The following is a 27,945-nucleotide window of genomic DNA, read 5'->3' as shown; positions in this document are numbered from 1 at the left end:
TATGGGATAAAAGGATCCTGCTTGTAAGGACTGTGAACCTGTAAGAATTTTCTAGTGGCCTTTCTTCTGCCTTTCCATGTAGGTAAAAATCTGTCTCCAGCATGGAACTGGAGTTTTACAGTGCACCAAGAGCACTTTGAAGTAACAGACTTTCAGTTTTGGACATCTCTGCAACACCTAAAGGCTTTATGGCATCCAAGCCCCTGCTTTGTAAGGGAGATGGTCAGCACATCAGTGAGACTGCTTCTCATGGCTACAGGACATATAGAGCTGTACAGGTATCTGAGGATGGAAATCTTTGGACAACAGAGACTGGGATATGGGAGAGCAGAGGTGGGGCAATCAGGAGAAAATTCTTCTCTATAGCTGTCATTAAGGATTTCAAAGGCCTTTAAAAGTGTAAATGCATTTTCAAAACAATTCCTAGCTCATTATGTTCAGGAAAAAAAAGGAAAATATTTGTGGATTGCTTAATGACTAAAAGTTGCTAGAAAAGTTAAGAAGGATGTTAAAATGTTACCTTGAGTGATATCAGTCACGTGCCTTTATTCACTTACATTGGAATGGACATGGATTCTCCATTCTGCTTGCAGAAACCACTTCCATTTTTCTACTTCAGTTTTTAAAACAGGAGTTATAGGGAAAAGGTAAAATTTAGGCAAAAATATCCCTCTTTCTCCCCCCTCCCTGGGTCATGAATGGCGAAAATAAAGGAGATATAAGACAACAGACACAGAGGCCAAATGTTTTTCCATATTTTAATTGGTAAAAGTGAAAAAGCAACAAAAAGTTTGCCAAAGACTGTATGAACATAATCCCTTTTTGCACTTGGTTTTGGTGCCAGTTATTAAAAAAAAAAGAAGAATTTTAGTGCTTAATTGGTCAGTTCAAAGTCAATATATGAGATAATACTGAAACTGTATTAAACTTCTTAAATGAAAGTTACACTGCAATTTAAGTGCCTTTTGCTAAAGAGAAAAATTGTCCTATTATAGTCGGGTTTTATATAGATAATGGATGCAATTCATTTGAAGAAGCTTTGTAATTTTGTTTTGGTGTATGAAATACTATTTCATATATGCCTTTTGGCATTTTCATGCAAATTACTTTTTCATCAAATGCAGTTTTTGTAGTACTAGCTCTGATTTTCAAAAGATTAACATTCAAAATAAATTGATGCATAAGTATTGAATTTGTGCAATTAAAATGTGCTCCAAGAAGAGGGAGGAAGTGGTTTTAAGAGTCTGCTGAGATGCTTATTGTGCTTATGACTTTTGCAATGACAATAGATGCCAGTGCTGACCCTCTGTTACTAATTTAATTGCTCATAGGGATATAAATTTTCCTTTTGAAAGCAATAAAGACAATGTTTTTATAGAGTCAGTGGTGAACATTGAGGCATCCATTGCATTTTGTCCATAATGTAAAACATTCTCTCATAAAGATAATTAAAAATTGGTTAAATTCCACATGGTAGTGACTGGGGTAATTTGTTTCTTGTGAGCTGGGATCAGAAATGGGCACCATGCTTTTATTTTCTGCACAGTCAGAGGGTGGCTTTAAAGTCCCTGCTGGTTGGCACTCAGGCTGTTTTGTGCCTAGCTGCTGCAAAATGCAAGTCATTATTTTGTGAATCATGTATAACCTGTTAGTTATTTAAATAAGTAGAATATTAGTCTCATGTGACGTTTAAATGAGGTCTGTTTCTATGCATGGGGCAATTTCAGGGTTGTTCAAAATTTTAAAGACAATTTCTAGTGAATGCCACTTGGAGATACGTATTTTTTTCCTTTAGATAGCTATTTTGTATTTAGATAGGTAAATTAAATAGGTAATTTGTATTTAGCATCTCCTATTGTGTACAATTTTGATCACAGTATTAAGCATTGCTCCTGTGAGGGAATTCATAAGACAGCATGATTGTGCCTGTGCTATGAAGTTTTTAGTGCTTTGAACAAAAGCAGATCTTGACCTGTGTTGAGCTCATTGCAGGACTGGAGCTGTAGAGACTGCATTAAAAAAACCTGGAAAGTATGAAAACAAAAGCCTTATTATTCCTATGAGAAAATAATATTTTGTCACTTTCTAAAGACAGAGCTAATTAGTTACATGTCTTGAGTTACTCTAAAGGTGCTTGGGCTGTACTCTTGTTCCATATGTGTTGATATGATTACAGTTAAGTGGTAATTAAAGGTAATTTGATCTCTGCTGATGCATACACTTCTATATAAAATATATATATATGTTGACTGCTCTACTGACAGTGATGGAAATCCCTAGGGATGTGAAAACTCATTACACAGAATTCCAAGCAGAATTGGAGCCATAAGTTCAGTTTCCTCTTTATGAAATTTTTTTTTGCAAAGTAAATACTAGAGAATGAATGGAAATAGATTGAGATTGCTGGAAAATATTAGGACCATGCCACAAGAAGTAAATTTCTCTTGTTCTTCCCCCAAGGAAAAACTCTGTAGTAATTGAAATAGACAGAATGAATATAAATTTCTAGTCCTAGTATTCTGTCTAGCAATGCTGTGGCCTGTGTCACTGCCAGGTCAAAATTTATTAAATAATAACAAAATAAAGATAGATTAAGGCTTTTTAATTTCATCTGTAATTACAGAAAAATGTATTTATGTATTTGTGCTATATACTGCAGTGTAGGAACTACTATATGAAATTTATGAGTTTTCCTAGGTTAAAAGTAAATATCACAGTGGTCTCTTGGCTGAAAATTCAGGATTTTAGGACTGCTTTCTTTTTAATTTTAACTGCAACTCTGAATATTCTGTGTTTATAATTTATTTCAGGATAATAGATTTTTAAAATTATTATTATTTTTTTAAAATCTGCCTGAGAAAGGTGGATCTGGCAGAGCCCTGGCTGTAGTTGCTTATGTTGTGGATGGGATGTAGGAAATTCTGGGGTATGTCCAGAGGTGTGGGGTTGATGTAGAGACCCTCAGAGAACCAATGTCACAGCTGGCAGGGATTGCATGTCTGAACAACAGAAGACTGTGGGAAATCAAACCTTGTATTTTCTGGGACTGTGGAAAAATTGGTTAACTCCTAAGTTACTAATGCAAGCTTTCAGTCATAACTCCAGTTTCACACAGCTTTGTCTGGGGCCCTGAGGCTTCTGGTGCTGTTTCTTCAGTTTTAACTTCCAGATAGCTATATTGACAGAAGACTGAGAAAATGTAATAATATAATTTACATTTTTAGCTGAAGTTTCAGTACTTAGTAGAACAGCCTCCACATAAGTGTTTCTTTAGTTTTATTAGTACATGTTTACAATGTCTGTCACGTGTGTCAACTGAGCAATTCTGATTGCTCTTGTGGAGCTTTGCAAAACCTTTACAGCACAATGAAGGAAAAGCAATTACTTTGAGCTGCATCTACACCAATTCAAACGTAAAGCCCCCCAAAATAGGATTTTTATTTGCATTTTCAATAGTGTTAGTGTTGACCATGCTTTTGTGGTCTTTTGAGCTATGAATGAAGTGGAACATCTTTTTCAGTATTGACCTTTCTGTTGAGTTTGGCAGCCTGTAGTCACTTACTCAGTGTCATTGTGGCATAAGTTGGCATTTGTATGGAAAATGTCATTACCAATGGCTCTGCTCCCTTAGAAAGATGCCCAGAGGGGAATGAAAGCTTGCATTATAACTTAAAGAAATTACATTGATCAATACAGAGTTCTGGAATCAGTGTGCAGTAGTGAATATTGTATATGGTCCAGATTTGTTTTTCTTGGAGAAAGCTTAAAGCAGGTTCCATTATAAAGGGGAAGGACTCAATTGCTTTTTGGGCAATGTGTGCTACTTATGTATAGCCGGTTCTGTGGAATATTAATAAACTGAACCTCCTGCTTGTGGGTGTTCCAGAACTGCTGATATGATTGCTTCTCAAATTAAAGAGCACTTTTGAGACCTGCAGTTTACGGATCTTAATTTTAAATTTTAACTTTTGTGAAATTTCTCTGTTTGAGTTGGGAGAATGATTTTATATATACTTCATGGGGGGAAAAATATAGTGTAAAATTATGAAGGAAGGAATTGGAATTGGTTTCATATGCCCCTGCTTGTATGGAAAAATGTTTTAAAAATTGTAAGCAGAGACATGAGATTTATTCTGATGTTCATATGTCAAGAGTATCTTTTTTTTTTTTGGCTAGGGTTTTTTTTTCAAGGACACCACTGAAATGCTGTAAAGGCAGTCAGCTCACAGTCAGGTTTGTTCCACTGGGGTTTTTTTATTTGTTTTTTATTTTTTTTTTCCTTTTGCATAAAGTTTGCAAAAATTTAGAAATGTAAAAGGAGAGTGAGTGGGGGAAATTTGTTTCAAATTCATAGCAGAGTGAAGACAAAAAAAGGATCTCAAAATGGTAGATAATGAAAAGTATACAGGTGGACATTGTGCTCTGGGATATTCTGAATACAGCTGTAACTGAATTTAATTAGTGTTGGTCAGAAAAGATACAACTGGGGAAGAGGATGTGCAGTCCCATGTTCAAAGACTCAGATATTTTTGCATGTCCCATGGACTTTTCTGTGATCTTGGACAACTCATAACCTTCCTAGATAAGGGAAAAACCCTGTATGAAACAGAAGGTGCCATTCACATCTGAGAGGAGTTGGCATCCTATGACAAGGAAAACTATAGAAATGTAAATGAATGATTACACTTTTATGTTTATTTTTAGCAGAATCCAAATTGTGCAAAACAATTGCAGAGCTGAGAATAGAAAAGTGGTGACGTTCAGGATTTGATAAACATTGACATCAGTTTGTATTTAGAAGCTGTTTGGGGGAAGGAAGTTTAAGGCAGATCTTAGAACCCAGCACAGTGGAGACACAATCACAGATAATGACCACTCATCAATGCTCCAGTTTACAATTCAACCAGATATATGATACCAGTTAAGAATACAAACATAATTAGAGAAACAGGAATGCCAGTGTAGGAAGATTAACCATATTCACAAATACTATCATGGTCTGGTGACATTCTTGGTTCATAACTTTTGATTTTTTTTTTTTTTTTTTAATTGGACAAAAATAAAAAGGGAGTATTTAATGAAAGATTCAGAGAGGAAATGTAGAAAGAGACCTGGAAAAAGAAATAAAAAAGCTCTTGGGTTAAAATTAGATTAATCTTACTCTGGTCTATTTCCATCCTAATGCTGCATTTGTGCATGGTAATAAGATGTACCCAGGAAGCACCAAATGGGTCCAGAAATACAATATTATTCTTGGTTTAAATTGAGAACAAGCCTTTTCATAAGAGAAGGTACCTTTTGGGGTTCTTTCTGTTTATAAGTACAGTGTGATAAATGAAATACCCCTAAATCTCAGTCTTTCTTACTATATTTCAATATATCCAGTAAAAGGTTTACTTTTATCCTCTGCAAGATATTATGTTATTTACTAAAAGATCTTGAATGAAGTGACAGTACTTGCCAAGATCTCAATTCCATTGGAAACAGCAGTCATCCTAAGTGACATGTATTACTGTTGGATATACTGCTTCGGGTAGGAATGGACTCAAGTCATCATGCCTGTAACTCAGGGAGAACTGAAGACAAATACTGACTTTGAATGCATGTAAAGTAATAAAATTTGTTTAGTGTGTTCAGAACAATGATGGGCAAGTTAACTTCTAAAATCAGCATTACTATAACCTTGAATATTGTGTGCAGTTTTGGGCACCACAATATGAGAAAGACATTAAGCTGTTAGAGAGTGTCCAAAAGAGGGCCATGAGGATGGTGAAGGGCCTTGAGGGGAAGCTGTGTCAGGAATGACTGAGGTCATTCAGCTGGAGGAGACTGAGTGGAGACCTCATGGCAATCTACAACTTCTTCATAAGGGGAAGAAGATGGTCAGGCACTGACCTCTTCACTCCTGTGACCAAGACTTGGGGGAATGCCCTGAAGCTGTGTTAGAGGAGGCTTAGGTTGGATATTAGGAAAAGATTCTTCTCCTAGAAGGTGGCTGGGCACTGGAACAGCTCCCCAGGGAAGTGGCCACAGCCTGACAGTTCAAGAAGAGTTTGGACAATGCTCTCAGGCATGTGGTGTGGCTCTTGGGACTGGTCCTCTGCAGGGCCAGGAGTTGGATTTTGGTTGATCCTTTTGGATGCCCTCCTACTCAGAATATCCTGTGAGTCTGTGAATATAGATGAAAGCAGTATATCTCTTCAGTAGTGGTGGCTGTGTACCATTTCCATGTCAAAAGTAATGGGTTGATGACAATTTCTCATCTAGTTTTGCTAAGGTTACCTGATTCCATTGCTGGTAACTCTCCTTTCTTTGTGTAGGGAGTTTCTCCACCAAGTACAGTAACTTGTCAGCAGTACTTGCCAGGGAGTTCAAAGATGAGCTTGGAAGCACAGGTTTTGCTTTTAGACCTGATGAGGCTGTCTGTTGCATTGTTTACCAAATTACTTTTGTCAGACTGCTATGTGGAACTTAAAATATCCATGCTAGTTGTCATCCTGGATCAGCTCTTTCAAAGCTAAGGAAAGCATATAAATTACTTTGCTTATGTTTTAATAAATTACCTATTTTTAAAAAATAACTTACATGTTTTTTTCAGTTGCATTTGCTATTGTTGTTAAAAAAAGAGAGAAATTAAGTAAGAGAGAAGGAGGAGGATTTGTATGATGAATGAGTGTCTATTTGTCTGTGTCTAATTTGCTTTAGGAGTGTAGCATGGCTATAATTTGCTAACAGGTACTCAGAATTTCCTCCACATTTTCTGCTGGATTTTGGACTTCTGCATATATTGGACCAAGTCTGAAACAGGAAAAGGGAATTTCTGCCTTCTCTACCATCAACAGTCTTCTGCCTGCAGGTGATTCCTGTGTAAAGGAGACAGAAAACAAACTGTGGGAAACTGCAGAGGAGTAAAGAAAGCTGAAAAAGAAGAGCATTGAAGTTAGGATTAGTTAGCATTGAAGTTAGCTATTTTTCAGTGGAAATGAAGGACATTAAAATATTAGGACAAGGACAAGGAAATTTGGACTATCAGTTTGTAAAGAAGCATTAGTGTTTGGGGAAAGATATAACAAAACTGTTAACTTTGGCAGGAAGGCTATTTTGAGCCTGGTAAGACTGGCAGACTGAGATGTTTGGCAAAGGACATGAAAGTCTGTTAGTTTCTCAGCTCAGGCAGAGATCTGTGTGATGGATTTAAATGCTGCAACCTCAGTGGGGGCCATGTGAGTATCAGTACAGGAATTCCTGCTTTCTTAGCTTTTGGGAAAACAAACTAGAAAATTACATACAAAATATTAGAGAAAATGTTGCTGTAATGACGCTGACATACATATGTTAGGCAGGAAATGTCAAATTTCAGTTTGTCTTGGCACCCTCTGTAAAGGCCATATGTGTAGTGATATAGTTCTAAATCACACTCAGATTTTTATGTATAATGTTTAAATTTTTATAAATAACCTAACTACTGTATTTGCTGGATTGTCAATGTCCAGCTCTTGTCATTCCACCCCATGATTGTGTATCCAGGAGTGACCTTCAGTTGTAAATCTGAAACATGAAGTACATTCCAGATTCCAACAAATCTTGGCTCATTTTGGCCCATCAAAAGTATTTGCCATAGATTTTCTGCTTGGGCCTGTAATTGTTCCTCTGACTCCTTACCAGAAAACTGCTTTTTCTTAATTCTTATTATTGATTTTGTGTCATTTTATATGAACTGATTTGAACACTGACCTAGACCTTTTCAAATTCTACACAATGTGTGAATTTTCTGAAGTGTGTTTTTTTGCACTGCTTTTGTGAAGGGGTTTTTGTTTGGTTCTAAAAGTAGAGCTCTTGTCTGAGGAGTGACAAGCTGCAATCTCCAGATCGAATGAATCTGATTTTTGTGTACTTACAATCATTTGCAGATTCAATGAGAAAATGAATGTTCACTGCTTTGTATCTTTCTTAGTAGTGTTGTCCCTGTTTTATGATGTAGAAAAGTATGAATTTAGTTGAGCTTCACAGAGTATGTTCTTTGTAAAGTATCCTGCTCTGGTCAAGGCCATACACATTCGTGGCAGGAGTAGTTGTCTTACTGTATGCCAGCACCTGGTAGGGCCAATCTGAAAAAGGTCATTGACCAGAAAATGGGTAATTGATTAATTAAATAGAATTAAACTACCCTGGTTGGCTTTGCACTGGTGAATATTTGGTATATAAAGAAATTGTAAAGCTTGAAGTCTAAACTCTCACATGCCCAGAGGGAGTGTGCTGCAGTGCAGTTTTAGGACACCTGCACATGTGGCACCTATGGAAGGAGGACAGCAGCAGGAGAGGAATGAGGATGATGCAGGAGCTGACATGAGGTGAGACTGTGAGCACTGGAACAGTATTTTGCACTTTTTACTGTGATTATCTTCATCTTGGCAGTTTTGTGAGGGCTGACCATTCTTCCCCTTCACCCTCTTCCTCTCCTTGCTGTGTGAGTCCTGCTCTGGTGCAGGCAGGATGCTGCTGGTGTCCCTGGTGTGATGTGTCAGACCAGCTCTGATCTGCAGTGCCATGGGATACACCCTGCCTTCTGTGTGGAGTCTTACCCAGACTTTCTGTGAATGGCTGTGTGGAGCTGCAGTAGTGTCTGGGAAGGGCTGTACAGCATGGCCATCAGCTGTGGTCACACTGAGCAGACCTGGGGAAGGGGAAGTGGGAATCTTGAGGCTCTGTTCTGGCCAGGAGGAACTTAGCCTAGTTTAGTGTATCCAGAGGTTTGGAGGCAGGATGGGAGGGCAGAGGCAGAGCAGCAACAATCACTCTGACATCTTGAACTGCTTTCATACCACGTCCTGTGCAAAGCACACACTGTGGCAGCAGTCCTCAGTAAATGCAATCTGGCTGTAGGACTTAAGTAAAAAACATTTTAAATGCACCATACAAATACAAGAACATGTTATTGAAAGTATCCAACAGTGCCTTATTTTCACAAATGTGTTCAGCTTTAGATTTTGGAAGAAGAATGAATGTTCTGTGCTGCCAGCTTTTTCTTCTGTTTGTTTCTTCCATAAATTTGAAATGATAGTGGGGACTTTGTGCAGCCAAGCACCACTGGTGAATAGATGTTGGAAAAAAGAATGAGAAGCCACAGTAGTATGGAGGAAATCATGTGGCTACAGCTATCTGTAGGAAAAATAAACATCCTTTTTCCCACTTCCCCACAAAAATGCTTTTGTATCTGGAAAAAATACGGAGCTAAGGCAGATAGAGTACTGAAAGGAGTTAACATCCATACATAAAATACATTGCCTCATGTGAACACATCATTTAATTAGCTGTTTCACCTGAGAGGAAAAGTCTGTCATTGCAGTTGAGTTTGGCAATGAAAAAAAAAAAAAAAGTGGAAGGGAATATAATAGTATGGTCAAAAATTAAACGTAAGTTAAATTTCTTGCAATACTATGTCTAAAATTATTGACAAAAATGTATATGGCTGAGCTGAGGACTGCCCCTGGTTAGGAAATACTTTGTTTTCTAGATTTTTGTAAGTCTGGATTCTTTCTTTTAATGCACTATTTTCTTTGCCATTCACAATCGTTACTGCCTTAAAATGTGTTTATTTTGTATTTTTCCAATTGAGTTCAGGAGTAGAGATGCAAAGAGACTTTTACAAAATCACATGCTGAGGCAAGGTTGGCATGAGATTTGAGCTTATCATATGAAAGACTTTCCAGAAGATAAAGATATGCTTAAAAATGTTCATTGTTCAAGCTGTTGCCAGCTTCAGATTCAACAATAGCAAGAGTTTTTCTTTCCAAGTGGAGCATTTTTTCCAACAGCATAGGATTCTGAATGAATTTTTAATGAAAGACTAAGCAGAAGTCATTAATATTCACTCAGAACAAAAGAACTTTACTAATGTCAATTCTCTCTGTTTTTTCTCTTGATTCCAAACACAGTCCATCATTCTGAACACATATTGCACTGGACTGCCCAGCAAAATGCAGAACAAGTTCTCTGTGGCTGATAGATTTTAAACAAAACCTTCTTATTTATTTAAAAATACGAAATGTTTTGTTTTATATTTATTAAATGAAAGATCAGGACATCTAGATGTCCTGAAACAAGGTGATGGGAAACTAAGAAACCATGTGGAAAAGCACAGGGATGTCCAATTAAAACCAGGATATACACTGTCTTTGATTTTTTCAATGAGTGACATAGAAAAGATTTCTGCATCTTTATGAATCTTAAATACTGGCAGATAATATTTGGCATAATTTGACTCACAATATTTTTTCTTTGATAATGAGAAAAGGTGCGAAAACCTTTTGTCATCTTCTGTTTAGATTTGAATCAAGACAAATAATGCATATTTCAGTATATAGTAGGCTATAGAGCAAAATTCTTGTATTCCAAATTATTTGTTCCCATGGGTGGAGGATATATGAATAGATTTTTTCCATACCAATGAGTAAATTAGTTTTTTGGCAGAGTACAATCTGCAGTTCAGAGTGCAATAAACTAAACTGTACTGTGTATAGCACATCTTGTAAAAGAAGGAAACCTTCATTTTAGTTCTAGACTGAAATTTGCTTAATGATCTGATATTCTATTTATACCAAATTGATTTTAAAGTTCTGTTAACTTTGGACTGTTTTCCAAGGTCTTCCCAGCTCCAAACAAACCAGTTTTTAGTTCTGGAATACCTATAATTATTGCATTGGTGATCAATACATATAAACTATTGTATCTGAATGAGTTGTGTCAGGGCTTGCATGAAATGGGCATGTTAATAAAGAGATTTTTTTTTCATAAATAAGATTATCTTGTAATGAATTATTGAAAGCAGTAAACTTCAATTCAGCATAGTCTGTAAAAAGTCAGGTAGTGTTAAACTGAGTAAAGAAATATGTGCTAAACTGTAGTTTTAGCAATATCTTTGCATTGTACAAGTAAATATTCATGTTTTTGACTAAAATACAGATCTTGAAAAAGAGAAAGCAACTAGGCTATTGTTTCTTCAAACATAATAATGAAGATGCCAGCGATGCTGTTTTACACTGCTTGGGAATGGTTATTTAGTGAGTGCTGAGACCCTGTAATATTTTCTACTATTTATGGATTCTGCCATTTTCCCACAAGAGAATTGTGTATGGCAGAGAATTTCTCATGTATTTGCTGTAATTCTGGTTTGGTAGAACTGGACCCTTAGGGATTAGTTGTGCTGTCCTTATTGATGGAATGATAATGACTGTCTACACTGGAAGAAAATTGTTGTTGTCGTTTTTTTTAGAGAACACAGAGCATGTTTAGTTTAGAAAACTCTTTTCTTTTGTGGCTAGAATACAAGGAATGACTAGTGAATAAAAGTAAATCATTAATTTGACTGTCCAGCAGAATGAATTGCAATTTAATGGACAGAAAATCCATGAGGAATGTCCACACTCCTACACTGTTTGAAAATCATTTTTATACCAGATGTAACAACAAAGTTCACTGCTTTTCAAATGAAAGCAAAGTAGCAAAGACTGATAGACTTTTATGGAACAAAAGTGATTAAGTTGGACAATACAGAAGCTCACCTAGACTTCTACATATGAACAAAATCTATCTGCTTGCCTAGCTTGTATCTGTACATCTATTGAGTTAAGCTGGGATAAAGATGCTAATTTTGCAGTTAAGATGCAGGCAGAAGCAGGCCTTCAGAGAAAAATCTAACTGAAGTTTGTGAAGTTAAATCTTAATATTTTGTTTGTCTCAAGACAGAGAATGTATCATTCATGTCATTATACATGTGTACAGACTTAAAATACTTAGGTATTTTCTCTGGTTTACTTACACATGTTTTCTTGTTTAAGGATTTTAAAAAACTTTCTAAGCTGAGTTCTCTCCTTGAAGTGACTCTAAACTTCTTAAAAGTTGAGTTGTGGAGATTGGAGTGTCACTTCTCTACAGTTGGTCTGTACAAAAGTGTAATTAATTATTCTCTGTTTTAAGATCTTTAACAATTTCATGTCTGACAATTTATTGTCCTTTTTGAAATTAATAAATAACAATATAAAACTTTAATTTCAAAAACACAAACTTGTGTTTCTAAAAAAATAATCTATCAAAGTTCATGAGCATTTAGCACACAGTTTTCAGATTCTAATCTTGCCATTAGACTTTAAATGCTGCTAGTCTGATATATCTCCATCTGCCTTGATATCATGATGTTATTGCCAAATAATGTTGAGAAAAGCTGCTGGGTCTGGCCCACCAGTAAAAGTTCATGATAACAGTTCTGATATTGAACTGAAGGGGATTTGCTGAAGCTGCACCCTGGTGTGGACAAGAACAGAGGGTTCATGGGCCAGAGAAGGGTGTCCTGTGGTATCACACACTAAGGGCTGTCTCAGTTCTGTCTGCTGCTCCAAAGGCTGTTTGTATGTTTAATGATGGTGAAACAATGAGATTAAACTCATTATTAGCTTTACAACCAACATGATTAGCATGACTTGTGCCCTGGTACTCATTTTTTACCTCAGCTTGATTTTTAGCTGTAGAAATTTCTGACATCTTAAAAAAATCCCTGTGGGTAGCATTAGTCAAGTACTGGATGCTAATATCCTAGGATTTAAATATAAGCTTGCAGAAGCTGAGTCTGACATATTTTGAATATCTACATGGAGCATATTATAGCTGCATCTTCCTCTTGCAAAAAGATAGTTTGAAATTGTTGAAAGTCAGTGAAATGTGCAGTTACTTCTGGGGCTGTAGAACAGCATCCGTGTATGTAAGATTAGGCATTTCCCACCCCCAGGGTCTGCAGTTTTGTGTTACAGATTATCATTATTGCCTACACTTTTCTGATGAGATTGAGAAATTTCTTTAGCTGTAGTGTAAAGCTGCCAAAATACATTTACCACAGACCTTAAGGCAAATATAATTCTTCCAGAGGCAGCCTCAGGCTTTGGAGGTTTTTGTGCTGAAAGCAGGCTCAGACTTCCCATGAGATCCTCAAAGAGATAAAAAGACTAAAAGCTCTTCAAAGCTAGGCCTTAGGCCCTGACATAATTTAATTCTCTGGTGATGGTTTTTGTATGTGGAAAATGAATAAATATTTACAAAAATGCAATTTAAATAAAAACTTACCCAACTAGACTTGAAAATAACTTTTTAATATCACCTATTCTTTCAAATTCAACATAAAAGCATCTTCATATAACTCTAACTTAGACATCAGATGACCAGGAAAGGACATGGTATTTTCTTTGTCTTTCTATATGCAAAATTTCAGTGAGGTTATCTTGCTTTTTCTTGCTGAATAGTTACTACTGATAACTGAACAGAGGATGAAATTAATTTGCATAACAAGTACCCATGCTGTTATTCTAACTCTATGCTGCACATTAACTGAATCACTTATTAATTGTAATTTAGTTTAAGGTCCTAAATTAAAGAACTGCTCTGTGTCCTGATCTCCTCCCACTTTTTCCTTTCTTATTTTTTAGGCTATATTAACACTAACATTTATTTAACAGAGAGCAAGATGTTCTAGAAAAATCCCCCCAATCTTCAACACTCTGAGTAGAGTATTATAAGTTAAGAGTTAATTTATGCTGGAAATTACTTAACAGAAATATCACTGAAAAAGAGCCAGGAAAAATCCTGTTGAGAAGCTCTGTGGTATCAGAGTTAAAACTGTAGGGCTGGGAGTCAAGAAATCTTGATTGATTGCAGGCTTCCTTTCTTACTGTGGAGATGCTGCTTTGCTTAGTGGCTCCCTGTTTTCCACCTTGTAAAACAGAATGATGGAATCATCATATATCTTCAGGTAGGTAGCAAGGAGCAGCCCACTCCAGCAGCTATTTATCCTCTTCACAAAATTCCAGAGACTTAAGACAGTTTGTTCCCCAAATCAGGTCTGCTGCACCTCTCAAACCTCTGTTCATTCCATGATTGTCCATTGGCCCTGAATCAGCAGCATGATCAGGAGCAGGTTTTTTGGTCAGGCTTACTTATCCATGGCTGTTCTCACTTAAGCCTGACTCCAGCCTAGTCCTCAAATGCCTGAGGATAGGGAGAGAACTTGGCTTGCTCTGTGTCTGTATATTCTATCAAAAGCTTTATCCCTCTATTTATAAAATTCTTTAAATCTTAACCACAGGAAGCTGTATGAGTTAAAAGTATATATTGCTCTTTAATGTTATAACAGCAACAAGCAATCCAGTCCAAAGATGGTATTTCTGCATAATTTGTAGTGTACAAAACATTGCTATGTAATGTCTTTTGCCTTTCTCCTTTCAAGAGGTGCTTACTGTGGAGTTTCACATAGTGCAGGCATTAGCCTTCTTTGATTTGAAGGATTGTAGTTCAGTGTGCTTATTTAAATGGTAACTTAGATATACTGTGTTATATGAAGAGAATCTTTGGGTTATATTTTCATTATTTATTTATAGGAACTATTTTGCCTACAGTAAAATATGAGAATGGACATTTTAATGAGTATTATGAATGTTGTTAATAGATTGAGAAGTATGTTCACCTAGAAGTATCTGTGTTGAGATAACTCCCAAGTTTAAATTCCACTGTTGTCATTGGAATTGTTTGTAAGAGTAACCAGGTCACAGGAGGGACTAAAAAGTAGCTGAAGCAAGAAATTCCAGTTTTATGTCCCAGTTTTATGTCCACTACTAGTTTGAAGAAAAAAATTCAGACTAGAAGTAAGATAATGCTCTAATGGGAAAGCAAATTAAGTTACTGATAAAACATAATTGCTTTAAGTAATTTTTTATTTTTTTTTTGTGAATGATGGAGCAAAATTAGGCCAATTTAAAAATAAGACCTTCTTCTGCTAAAATCTTCACTGTTTATTTGCAAAGTGCTAGATCAGGTTTTATTTGATTCATGCAAAAGATTTCCCTGGGGGTAAAAGATTTTTAACTGGAAATTTTGCAGCTAAACTATGGACCATGACTAAAGTAAAAGATAAGTTTGATGTAACTTGTTTTAAAAGACTAAAACATCAGATAAGAAATAATTTTAATCTGGTTCAGATATTTAATTAAGTTCTTTAAAATTATGATCTGCATTTCTTTGAATATAAAAATACATTACTAAATGCAAGTCGACATTTCTAAATTTGGTACTTGCCACTTCATCAGTGACATAAGCAGAAAAGTATTTTTCAGGGAATGATGGAAGATGTTTTTATTGTCTTCTCACTGTTGTCATGGAAACTTGTGTATATCATTGTTAAACAGACTGTATAAAAGGCTCTAACATTCCTGTGACTTGCTATTGTATTTTTAGTGTATTTTCTTCAACACTGTAGTCAATACTTAGGAACTTGTAAGTTGCTCTCCTCAATTACAGCCATGAACACAATTACAGGATTAGGCTGTCCAGAGACCCCATAGCACAGGGTGTCAGGGTCCACACCACATGCGGAGTCCTGATAGGTTCTTTTAGGGATCTCAAATTGCAAAAGACACAACAGGGGACAAAACCAGTTTACTTTTGCAAAAGATGCACTTTTATTTAGTGCCAACAAAATGCGATAGAGGGACAGAGAGAGAGAGAGAGAGACAGAGAGAGAGAGAAAGGGGTTGGGATTATAGCTACCAAGACAGGCAGACGATCTTCGTAGAAGCAGCCGAGGTCCGTTGCCGTCCGGGGAGATCTCAGGGGTCTTCAGTTTGAAGGTGTGTTTTATAGTCTTTTCCAAGGCGTCGGATGACTGCCCATAAGGGGGGAAGATTTATGGACTATTATATGTGGAGATCGTTGCTCAAAGAAGAGGTGGAAACAGGACGGTGCGCAAGTGGCCTGCGTAGGAGCAGTGCACCATGGCAAGCTCCAGGCCCACAGCCTGCGTAGGAGCAGCGCACCATGGCAGCTCCAGGCCCACAGCCTGCGTAGGAGCAGTGCATCATGGCAAGCTCCAGGCCCACAGCCTGCGTAGGAGCAGCGCACCATGGCAGCTCCAGGCCCACAGCCTGCGTAGGAGCAGTGCACCATGGCAGCTCCAGGCACACAGCCTGCGTAGGAGCAGCGCACCATGGCAGCTCCAGGCCCACAGCCTGCGTAGGAGCAGCGCACCATGGCAAGCTCCAGGCCCACAGCCTGCGTAGGAGCAGTGCATCATGGCAAGCTCCAGGCACACAGCCTGCGTAGGAGCAGCGCACCATGGCAAGCTCCAGGCCCACAGCCTGCGTAGGAGCAGTGCTCCATGGCAAGCTCCAGGCCCACAGCCTGTGTAGGAGCAGTGCACCATGGCAAGCTCCAGGCCCACAGCCTGTGTAGGAGCAGCGCACCATGGCAAGCTCCAGGCCCACAGCCTGTGTAGGAGCAATGCACCATGGCAAGCTCCAGGCCCACAGCCTGCGTAGGAGCAGCGCACCATGGCAGCTCCAGGCCCACAGCCTGCGTAGGAGCAGCGCACCATGGCAAGCTCCAGGCCCACAGCCTGTGTAGGAGCAATGCACCATGGCAAGCTCCAGGCCCACAGCCTGCGTAGGAGCAGCGCACCATGGCAGCTCCAGGCACACAGCCTGTGTAGGAGCAGCGCACCATGGCAGCTCCAGGCACACAGCCTGCGTAGGAGCAGCGCATCATGGCAGCTCCAGGCCCACAGCCTGCGTAGGAGCAGTGCACCATGGCAGCTCCAGGCCCACAGCCTGCGTAGGAGCAGCGCACCATGGCAAGCTCTAGGCACACAGCCTGCGTAGGGGCAGCGCACCATGGCAAGCTCCAGGCCCACAGCCTGTGTAGGAGAAGTGCATCATGGCAGCTCCAGGCCCACAGCCTGTGTAGGAGCAGTGCACCATGGCAAGCTCCAGGCCCACAGCCTGCGTAGGAGCAGCGCACCATGGCAAGCTCCAGGCCCACAGCCTGTGTAGGAGCAGCGCACCATGGCAGCTCCAGGCACACCATCAGTCCTTGTGATCAGTCCTGCAGCAAGTAGCCTGCGTAAGAGCAACATACCATGACCAGTCCATTGTTCTCACACCTGAGGGAGCAGATCGCCCTTGGTTGGGATGGGCACCAACTGAGAACAGTCACTTGGCATTCTTCTCTTTCCCTGGCCAGCACCTTTAAACTGCAGTTCTTTAGGGCTCAGGCGAGGGTCGTTGGGCAGAACAAACGAGAGGCTCTTAGATGGACTCTTACACAGGGTTCTCTGTTAAAAGGTTATTTTCAGTACAGGGCTATTAACAGTTTTATTTCCTAATCCATTGTAGCCTATTATAAGCATTTAAAAATTAATATTCACTCTAATTAAGTAGACTTTTTTGACAGCAGCTTCTTAGGAAAGAATGAGATATCCATCAGTCTTTATAAACTCTCTGTCCCGAAAACTGTGGATCTTTTCTGAATGTGGATTTTATATATTATGTGCTTTGTTTTTGAATTCAGTGCTAAATTCATAGCACAGATCTTGTGTATTGTCTTAACCTGGTGTGCATGGAACAGTAGGCTGAAAGAGAAGCTTGACTGTGACAATCCAGATTTAAGCACTCCTGGACACAAAGTATGTGTAACCTGTTTTCTTATTAAAATCTTATGATGGGCACAATTCACAAAATAGAAAAAAATAAACGGTAATTTTCCCCTCCTGCCACCTCCAAATGAGATTTAAGAATTGGTAATTTTAAGCACAATGGAACTGCTGTATGTTTTGCATAAGGAAAGGTTTATTTTTATCTTTTAGTGTCTGGAGTTACTTCAAAATATAGCTTCTGCATCAAGTATTTATTATTTGAAATTATTTCTCTGAAAAAAAATGAAGTTATTTAGGTACATTTTTCATCATTGAACAAGTGACTTCCATTTCCTCAAAAGTATTAATTAAATTTCTTTTCTCCTCCTGGCCTGTTTAGTTTCATTTTTTGAGGAGTTTTCTAAGACTCTTCTGAAATTTTAAGGCTATTATTTTAAATAACTGCCAATGAAGAATGCAGATTTTGTGCTGGAGTTGACTGTCTGTAGCAATTTGATGCAAATTTAACTTACCTGAGAATCACAGTAACATGAAGTATTCCAGAATAGTAAAATTTTAAAGTTTTTTTAAAAGATGTTAGTTACTTACGATGTTGGTATTGTTCTGTTCAGACAGTTACAGTATCAGGAATACTAAAATACATAAAATATGAAGAAGAAAAAACTCAAATACAAGTAAAATAAGCCACTGTGGCTTTAGTTTCTAGAAAAATCCATTCATTAAATGAGGGTTATAGGCTGAAAATTAAATTTATAGGAAATGTGGAACTTTCTTTTCCTGCTCCAGTTCTGTCAGTTCAGGCAGTTGAATTCAATAATGCTACAAGAAAAATTCCTGGCAAGTAAATATGCCTGATCTGTATGGCTAAGAACTAAGAATCTCTATATAAAATAAATGCATATTTTCTATTATTTCAGATTTCAGTAAGCTGTATATGAATGTATAATCATAGGAGGAGATACACTTAGTTTTTTTGGATTTATTGAGGCAAAATGGAACTTTTTTCTTACTGGCTTCATACCTTTCACCTACAATTATTAATGATTTTAGCTAGGATTTATAGAAAAATAAAATGTCCAAACTTTATAAATTCCTGTCTCTTTCTTTCAAAGGATTTAGTTTTGGATAAAATGAAAATTTTGTGAACTTTGGAACTTTGATCTTTTAGCCAAACTTTTCTGCATTAAGAGAAAAGCTGTAACTCCCTCTTCTGCTGAATGTGATTTTGCTTTTATGGATACCTCACACAGTAACCCAGTCTGGTGATAATTTTGTTTTCTAGCCATCTTTTGTAGAGCAGCCACAAGTTGCAGGGCAGAGGGAAAGCTTGGGTCTTCATTGTCCCCCACTGGTTACAGGGTACCAAGAGCTGTGGGCTCTTGGCCATGCAGTTTTGGGAGTTTTGGGCTCTGCATTTTGTAGGTAATAGGATAAAATATTGGGACTATTGATGGTTGTGATGCGCTGGTAGGAGCTGGGAGTGCTGAAGAGCTCATCTGCTCTGCCCCAGAGCTGTTAGCTCTGCTAGGTGGACACCTGAGTGAGGAGACAAGGGCTTTATGACAAGAAAGGGAAATGCCACAGCAGGCAGGTGGAGTGGGTTAAACACTGCAGTGCAGTCAAATGTGGCATCTCAGCTCCTGATCCATCAGCTTGCAGAAGGAGCTGTAGGAGGGATAGATTTTCAGGCTTCTGGTTAAAATGAAAATTTTGAGGAGGTGGAAACACCTGATTCCTTCATTGTTGAGGATTTCATTTCTTGACAAATAAAAAGTCAGGCAAATATAGATAAAAATGTGTATCCCACCTAGAAAATACTGTTTTGAGGCTTAAAAAGTTTTGTGTAAACACAGTAGGCAAATACTAATATTGGTAGAAAAGTGCAGTGGAGGTTTTGGAGTTATTTTAATGGCTTGTTTTGGGGTTATTTTAATGGCTTATTTTGGTTTATTTTAATGTATTGTTCCTCATCACAGCTAAGACTATCTGCATGGCACAATCTTGTGGCCTGATAAATACTCTCCCTTCTGAATGAGTTCATTTCTCAGGATAATGAGTTGTATGGGAAAGAGTTTATTAACTCAGGTCACATGGCTTCTGATATCTAGATTAGATTGAGTGTTTTTATGTGAAACTAATTTCTATGTGAAACATACAGACATCTGAAATGTTCTGACTTCAAAACCCAGTTAGGCTAGACAATGTCTGAGAATGTGACTTTACAGAAAAAGTCTGTTTCTTTATCTATTAGGCACTGAAAATTCATTAGGTTTTCTGGGCTTCAAAAGTCAGAATTCTAACATTTCATTTGTATTTGTCCTTAAAAAGATCACTGCCACTCTCAGTTTTACCAAAACATTAAATGAAAGAACTTTTACTGAATGAAAATCCCAGCTCAGAGCCATAAGGTATTTGCAGGTTTTTAAGTGCTGTTGATGAGTGCATTGTTAATGATCTGCCAGATCAAACTCGTGGGGAAGTTTTTTTCTCTATTTAAAGTCATCTGTTGAATTTCTCTAGTTAATGTGAATTGGTTTTTCATGTCCATCAAGGTTAAAACTGGCAGGCTGGGATTCCTTGCATTTTTGTGTTTGTGATTGTGGTGCTGATAGCCTAACTATGAACTTCCTTATGCAGGGCTTCTAGGACTTTTCAGTATGAGTACTTCCAGAAATGAGAAGTGTTTAAGTCTCAGCACTTAAAAATGCCTTGTGTGCTTTTGAAAAGACACCACCATTTGTGTTGTGTTGAATTAATTGTAGCTATTTCAGTGATGTCTGTGTGTGTCCAGTAAGAACAGAATTTTAACTTCAGGGATGTCTGTGGATTGATTTTTAAGTGATTTGAAACAGAATAGCTAAAGGACAACCTCTGTTTTTTTTAGGGCTTCAGTCCAGAATTGAAAGGAGTATATTCATAATATACATGATCTCAGTATAGTGCTGTGCAGGTTTCCAGCTGTAATACCTTGGTTCTTAATTTGCAGTCTGTGTTCAAGGCTGCAATGAAAAACTCTCCATTAAATAAGTTTGAGATTGTGAGATTTCTGGTATCTTTACCAGAGCAAACATGGGTTCTGCTGTTCTGCGAAGTGGTAGACTAGTCCTTTCAGCCCAGCAGTGCCTATAAATACTGTATATATCAGAAGGCTTTTAGGGATTATGCCATAGAAGTCCAGAGGTATTGTTTGTTCAGGGCTGGAACTGAAAATCACTAAGTTGTTATGTGTATCAGGGCCTGAAGCAAGGTGAAGCCTTTTAACTTTCTGGGCTAATGATTCCCAAATGTATTGCTTGAAATACTGATAAAGGGACAAGGAGATGGTGGGGTTCTGGCCAGATGTGTGATCAAAGTGGGAAATCTGCCCAGCTGTGCACCTGAGCTATCCACACCCTGGGCCAGCTCCCACTCGGGGATTTGGGCTTGTTTATGCCCCGTGTTCCTTCTCTTGTGTCTCCTCAGCAGACATGTTTACATCTAGCACTTGAGTAATGTTGTGTCACAAAAAATAGTGCTCTGACACAGAATGATGCCTCTGGGTGTTGGGACACTGAAATGTCTCCTTTCATAGCACAAGCAAACGTTGCATGTTGCAGTACAGTGCTTTTGTAAACACTATGGACTAAATTTGATCAAAGATGTGAAATATCCTTGAGTATGTATGGAAGTAGACATGTGGAGCTATGCAGCATTTTCTTACAAAATTTGAATTAGTGCACATTGGGTACTTCCCTGGATAATCCATTTGTACACATTTTAAGGTATCTATAAAGCAATACGAAATTCTAATTTTTGCCATGCCCTGTGTGCATATAAGTGTTGTGGATTCACATCTTAGCACTCCATTACTGCATTTTCTTAAAATTCTGTACAATTGGATTTTGCTTAATCTGTGCTGTTTCATGCCAGAACACAAGATTATGGATTATTCCATTATACATAGCAGAAAATGATTCAGAACTGTCAGTTTGAAGGTTTTGGTAAAACTGAAGGTTTTGTAGGTGAAAAGTAATCTTTAGTACAACATAGTTTGTAATTGTTTTGGGGATGTAAAAGCTCAGCATTTTAGGTCTTTATTCAGATTAGATTTAATATTTTTATAGTAATTTGAAAAATATTGGAAATGTGCATACACATTTGCAAGGCCAAACATTCCTTCTGCTTCTAGATTATTTATTGCCTCCTATGGAAGTAGCTAAAGCATTTTTGCCATGCCTGTGAGTGTTCAAGGCCACTTGAACCAAGTCCAGGTTGGATGGGGCTCTGAGCAGTCTGATCTAGTGGGTGGCAGCTGTCCCCTTGAACTGGATTATCCTGAGTCCCTTCCCACCCAAGCCTTTCTGTGATTCTTGACTTGCAGGCTGCTAATTGAGTCATAATGCACTTCTAAACAATGCAACTGTTAATGCTCCTAACAAATCCTTCCCTGAATTATATCTGGATATATTGAACTTGCAGGCTTTATTGCACAGTGAGTGTTTTCTGATAGTATTCAGTGTTTTGAGGGAGGTGAAAAAAAAAGAGACAGGTTTCTGTGTCATATAGTATTTTACTGCATCTATTATGTGAAAACTTGGACTACTTGTGTTGAGTAACTTGTGTATGGTTAGTTGATTCTGCGATTTTTTCCCCTTACTCCCTTTGTACATAGTATTATATTTTTCTTTAGCAGGATGACATATAGCAGATGTCTTGTAATCCTTGTGTTATGAGAGTTACATGTGGCACAAGGCATTTGAATGCTTAGTTATGCCTGACCCAGATCATGCAAACATGAGAAAAAATGAATTGTATCAAAGCTGTTACAGATAGTAGAATAAATTAGAATGGAATGGAGTAGAATAGTTCAGCTGGAAGGGACTTCCAGTGACTCTGTAGTCCAACTGCCTGATCACTTCACAGCTGACCAAAAGTGATCTCTTAGATTTTGATTATGAAGAAGCTATTGCAGGAAAACCAGAATAAATATATAAATTTTGGTCTGTCCAGCTGCTGAAAACTCACCAGATATAATGTTAAAAGCATGTTACAAAGCCAAACATCTCCCTTTTACCCCAAAACACAAACAGCTTTGGTGTTGTAATTTTAACCATATTTGCTTTCCAATGCAAAAAATAGCAAAAAATTTCCCTATGTTCAGCAAAATTTTCAGCTACAAATAACTTTTCTATGCACTCTTAAATATTTTTCAGTGTCTCCACTTAAAAAAATCTATTAATTGTAGGAAGGAAAAGGAAATTACCTGCACTGAAATAATACAGTATTGGCAATATTATCACAAAAATCCTGAAACCTTAATGCTGCACTTCTGTCTGACACTTTTATAAGTACTCTGTCTCCTTATGGTGTGGTCCTTAAAATCATGCATGAGTCTGTTGTTTAGGAACATATTTGCTGTAGCCATAATCTTGAAAAGAGATCTTTTACTGTGAATACTCATAAGAGTAAACCATTTGTTTCCACCAGGATGAAGCATCCTGAACTCCAAAAGCAGTCAGCATATATCACAGGTAATTCTCACCTATGCAAAAAACTAGACTTCAGGTTTAAATCAGAACTTCAGCAACATTGAAGGTTCAAACCTGAACTTTAGGGGCTTATACTTGAGAGTGGAATATAAAAGCTTGAAGCTTTCTGTACTATTAATGTATAAAGAGTTCTCTCTTGGTTTAAACTGAAAGCTGTTCCTGCCTTTGTTCTTAATACTTAATTTTTCCAAATTTTAGAGCTTAACTAAATCAAACGCTGTATTTTTTCTCATCTTTGAAATGGTTATTTTTCTATGGAAATCTGTGCTTTTAAATAAACTCTGGACATTGTGTTTGAGCACACGTACTTAAAATTCTTTAAAGAGTAGTTTTTAAGAGCATGGGTTCCTTATATCTTTGTCTGATTGCAAAGCTGCATAGTGGTGAATGACTTTGCTAGATGAAGTTCAAAATCAAACCTCTACAAAATGAGAAATATACAAGCTACAGTTTAGAAAGAAAATGAAATTAAAATGCTGGTTTCTCCAATTCATCTTGTCAAATGTTCCTGCTTGTTTTGCAGAAGTAAACACTGTCACTGCACCCATGAACATGAGAATATTTTTCAGTTTCATTGCAGCTGGAGTGAGGACTTCATACTGAAAAAGGTTGGTTTTCAGACTACAGACTATGACAGTGCTTAAGAGTGAAGAACCATACTTGTTTGTGTGAATACATAGCCATGTGTACTTGTAATACAGACTTGTCTGTGTCTATGCATGCAGAGGTTTAACCTGCAGCTGACATGATTATGGAAAGAATTTAAGGAATTCTATAAGCTTTGTGGAAAAGAAGTAATTCTGAAAAAATATACTAGCAGTTACATCTACTGGAAAATGAGAATAGTGTGTTTTTTTAAACAGGAAGCATTATTGTTGGGACGGTAAAATAAAGTTTTGTGATAGCTGATTTTGGAGTCACTGAGGCCTTGAATCTTACAATTGGGCAGTTTTCCCATAAAGTTAGAGTCAATGTTCCCCTTTCAATCCTGTTGATTTTACTAAATTACTTATGTTACAAATTAACTGCATCACAGTATTTTGTGTTCACAGTAATTTTAAAAATAGTTGCTGAGGATAGGTCATTTAATTATATTTTATCAGTAGGAAAGCATTAGCTCTGCTGTGAGTGATAGCCAGCAAGGCCATCTGCATTGCCTTTCAGTTCACTCACTCAGAATTGTTCAGATAAAGACTGTCAAGTGCTGCCTAAATAAGGAAGGAGCTGTGGTAGGGTTAAGTGCAGTGGAGGACACAAATGGAGCATTGATTCCAGGCTTGCTGGAGGGTCTGAGCTGTTTCCTGCAGCACTGAACCTTTTAAGAGTTTTCATTGTTTCCCACAAAGTATTAAAATGCGAGTGTCTGCCATTCAGGATCTCAGGGAGGATGGAAATGGGGATTGGGAAGAAGAAGAAGAAGAAAAGGTGAGTTATACCCCAATAGTTTTGCAAAGAACACGTTTCCTTCTGTTTTTACTCTTTAGGACAATAAATCTGTAATGATTACCTTTCTCTTTCAGATCTTCCTCAAGCCTGTTATTGAGGACAAAAATATGGAACTGGCCAGAAAATGCAGTGAATTAATAAGTGATGTAAGTGATGGTTACTATTTGTATCCTCATATTTCCATTTCTTTTTTCAAATGCCTTTATGATACATATTTTCTCAAATATGTGCAGCATAGCATGTGCCCATCCAAGGTTTAAATAATAAAAGCAGACAAAATAATAGAAAAGCAGAGATTACTCTGGTACCCTAAATTATCTGCCACAGGAGAATGAACTTTTCAGAGCACTTGGATGGCACAAAGCCCAGGCCCTAGAAAGGAGTTTTTCAAAATGTGGGTCTCAGGCACAGGGTCTGCCATAGGAACACCTTGGCTGCTTTCATCAGGAAAATGTGGTATTTTTCTGGTTGTAGCCCACTCCCATGCAGCTTAATTGGTTTGTACAAAACTGGGTTCCAGTAAGGAGGAAGCTGTGAGGAGGGAAGTTAACAATAAACCATAAATTTTAAATGCTATATTTTTTTGTTCTGTACTGATAGAAGTCCAAAACTGCTCAGCATATTGTTATTGACTATGCTTATAGGACAAATCCACTGAAATGCTAGAACATCTTTTAAAAATATTTAGCTAGCTAATTCTTGATTTAGCTACTATAGATTTTTATAACTGTGGATCAGTTATATAAACATTATATAAACATCATAGATTGAGTACAAGACATTTTAAATTGGAGTAGATCTGATTGCTTCAACGTAACAGGGTCAGATTTACTTTGATGGAAATTTTTTTTTTGTTTCTCTCTGGGACAGTGTGTCTGAATAGTAGCTTTGTCCCTTCATGGGTACATGGATGTAAAGAGTGATATTTCTCTTGTGAGAAAGCTGGCTAAAGGAGAGGAGACCATTCTGAGGAGAGAGTGACTTGCCTCAACAAATGTGCTAAAGAAGCCAAAATATGGTGTCTGACTTGTGTTGTAATCTGATATTTAGGTTTGGGCTGTTGATTTAATGGGAATAGAACATACAGAATCTACATTTTAGGTATAAATTTTTAGGGGTTGTGTATCAGAAAAGAATATTTAACTCAGAAGAACAGTGTCTGGGATGTGTAAAGTGTTACAGTGCTGGCTTGAAAGTGTGACTTGACAAGGTCAAAGTTTGCTCTTTTCTCTTGTCCATACACCATCCCCTTCAATTTTCACAGAAAGAGCACTGCAAATTGGATAGATCCTAAGAGAAGCTACCAAGATGGCTCCTTTTTAAACTACTTTAGGAAGTAGGAGAGATTAATAATATTTTTACTGATAGATATATACATGCTTTCTGTGGGGAAAAAAGGGTATATGGTGCATTAAGTGCCTGTCAAAGGCAAAAATGAAAATGGACCTGAAGCACTTATATGGCCCAATATACATTTATTGCATTTATGCAGCTTCTTTCTAAACATGGTCAGTGTTCTTGAATACAAAAACTTAGTGAAAAATGCTTAAGAAATCTTTAACTGAAAGGGAATTATTACTCTGTACCCATTAGGAGTAATGTTGGCTGTGGCTCTTAATTAATGGATAAATAGAGTGGATGTATTTTCTTGGATTTTCTGCAGGGGCTTGAGAGCTAAGGTGAATAGCTAAGCCATGCCAGGCTTATAATGGTTCAGGGATGTGGGCTTTTGCTGAAAACTTGTGATGCGTTTAGGCTGCAAGTGTGTTAGATTTTCCTTGAGATATGTCAGGCATAAAAGCAAAGTGTTATTAATGCTTTCAAAGCAAGAACAATATATAATGGTCCAGACCAATCTAATTTCAAAAAAGAGGCTCTGTGTTTAAAAATAACATCCAGCTTTGGGCCTTTATTCAACCTCTGATGAAATCAGTAGGATTTTCTTCATTGGCTTGAATGGAATATGCATAGAATATGAATTTTATTTCCCAGAATTTTTTGCTGTAATGGAAGAATTTATGACTAGTGAAGTCCTTTGTGCCTGGGTATAAATTCCTCACCCTGCACATTTCAGTGTAGAGACCAATAAATTGCACAGAGTTGACATCTTACCTTCGGTTTTTTGACTTGTTGACATTCAGAACTTTTTATAAATTCCTTCTCCTTTTTAGCATGAACCTTTGCACGTAGTATTTTTGTGTGGATTTATGATTGGTGCACATTTGCACATTTTATTTGTACAGTGGTTTTACGGCGCTTGCAGTTTGTCCCTCGGGTGACCTTGGAGGAGCAGCCTGTGTCCTTGCTGACCACGAGACTGGGTGATGTCCTTTTCTGATGGTGGAGCTGTCAGCACAACTCCCCCATCAGAATGCAGAGCCAGGAGTGCACATGCCTGAGATACTGGGCTTGTATTATGCTTGCCCTGCATTCTTTGCAGACTGACTCTAATTTGGCAGTATGGTTTTGTAAAAGTTTTACACTGGCAGCCCTTAATGAATCTGTAATTGCCAGCCTTGAGCTGTATGCAGGGGGAGTTGTGAAGTGTTTATGTGCTCCTGTTCTTGAGAAAATTCCCAATTTCATTTGAGGTTGGCAGATGTTTGTTCTGTGGCTGTGATACCCCCTGGATTGTTTCTCTCGACAGTCATTCCATTTAATCTCCCTCTATTATGAAATTTTATTCCACAGATGTTTTCAAAGCTGTCATGTGTGTTTGATTTATATGAATTGCCCTCCTCTCCAGGCCTTTTCTCTTCCACATTGAAACTGAGCTTGTCCATTTGCTTGTTGTGTATTTTTGTCTCTTCTTTATTTTGATTATGTGGTGTGATGTTGTCAGTACTGTTATAAGCAGAGATGGGAACAATTATAGAAGGTAATTGACCAAACTGTCATAATCCTTTTTGGTAGAATGGCAGACATTGCCTTCTGAAGATTCTGCTGAATTTTGGAAATGAGTGGTACCAGCACTACTTTTCCTCTAAAGCAAAAATAGATCTGCTTGCCATTTTTATGTCCTTGCACAGAGTCCAACTTTGCTTTAGGATGTCTCTGTTATAAAGCAAAGTTGAAAAAGACCTAGAGCCAAAAGTGGAAGCACTGTGCCAAACTAACAGAGTTTTGGCTACCTAATTCTGGGTGCAGCTGTTCCCTTGGACTCACCAGTACTAGTCCCAACCTCTTACTCAAGAGGACCTTGGGTTTGAAATTGCTGGAGATTTCTAATACTGCATGTCTGCCCTTTTCTCTTGCTTTTCTCTAGATTCCTATGACCACAGAGAAGGCATTCTGTATTAGATGGATCTGTGGTCTGACACAGTTCTTAGTCTTATACGAGGTTATAAGTTCAGAAATGTAGGTTTGGAATGTAAGTCCTTAGTGGGAGGATGTTCCCTTTTGTTCTAGCATAAAAGCTAGATAAGAAGGTTCAGACATTTTGTTGTTTTTCTAAACATAAGTGAATATTTTAGATATGACAGTTCTACAATGGATCTTGGCGTGATG

At 37.8% G+C, this 27,945-nt stretch overlaps 1 protein-coding gene across 2 annotated transcripts in view; it reads left to right on the top strand.

The window, feature by feature from the left end:
- The window catches only part of NEBL (nebulette), a 244,932-nt gene that overhangs the window by 132,318 nt on the left and 84,669 nt on the right, over positions 1-27,945 (top strand). Inside the window, exons 1-2 of one of the 2 annotated variants that reach the window (XM_056484450.1) lie at positions 24,334-24,417; positions 24,513-24,584. The exons of the other annotated variant lie outside the window; for it this stretch is intronic. Of the exons in view, the coding sequence (XP_056340425.1) occupies positions 24,346-24,417; positions 24,513-24,584 (144 nt within the window). The 5' untranslated portion in view covers positions 24,334-24,345. Of the gene's footprint in view, positions 1-24,333; positions 24,418-24,512; positions 24,585-27,945 lie in introns of those variants that run through there. 2 annotated transcript variants of the gene reach the window in all.

Source organism: Oenanthe melanoleuca, chromosome 2 (genome assembly GCF_029582105.1).
Source record: "Oenanthe melanoleuca isolate GR-GAL-2019-014 chromosome 2, OMel1.0, whole genome shotgun sequence".
NCBI classification, from domain to species: Eukaryota; Metazoa; Chordata; class Aves; order Passeriformes; family Muscicapidae; genus Oenanthe; species Oenanthe melanoleuca.
Note: the sequence above shows the minus strand (reverse complement) of the source record. Positions and strands in the feature narration are given on the sequence as shown.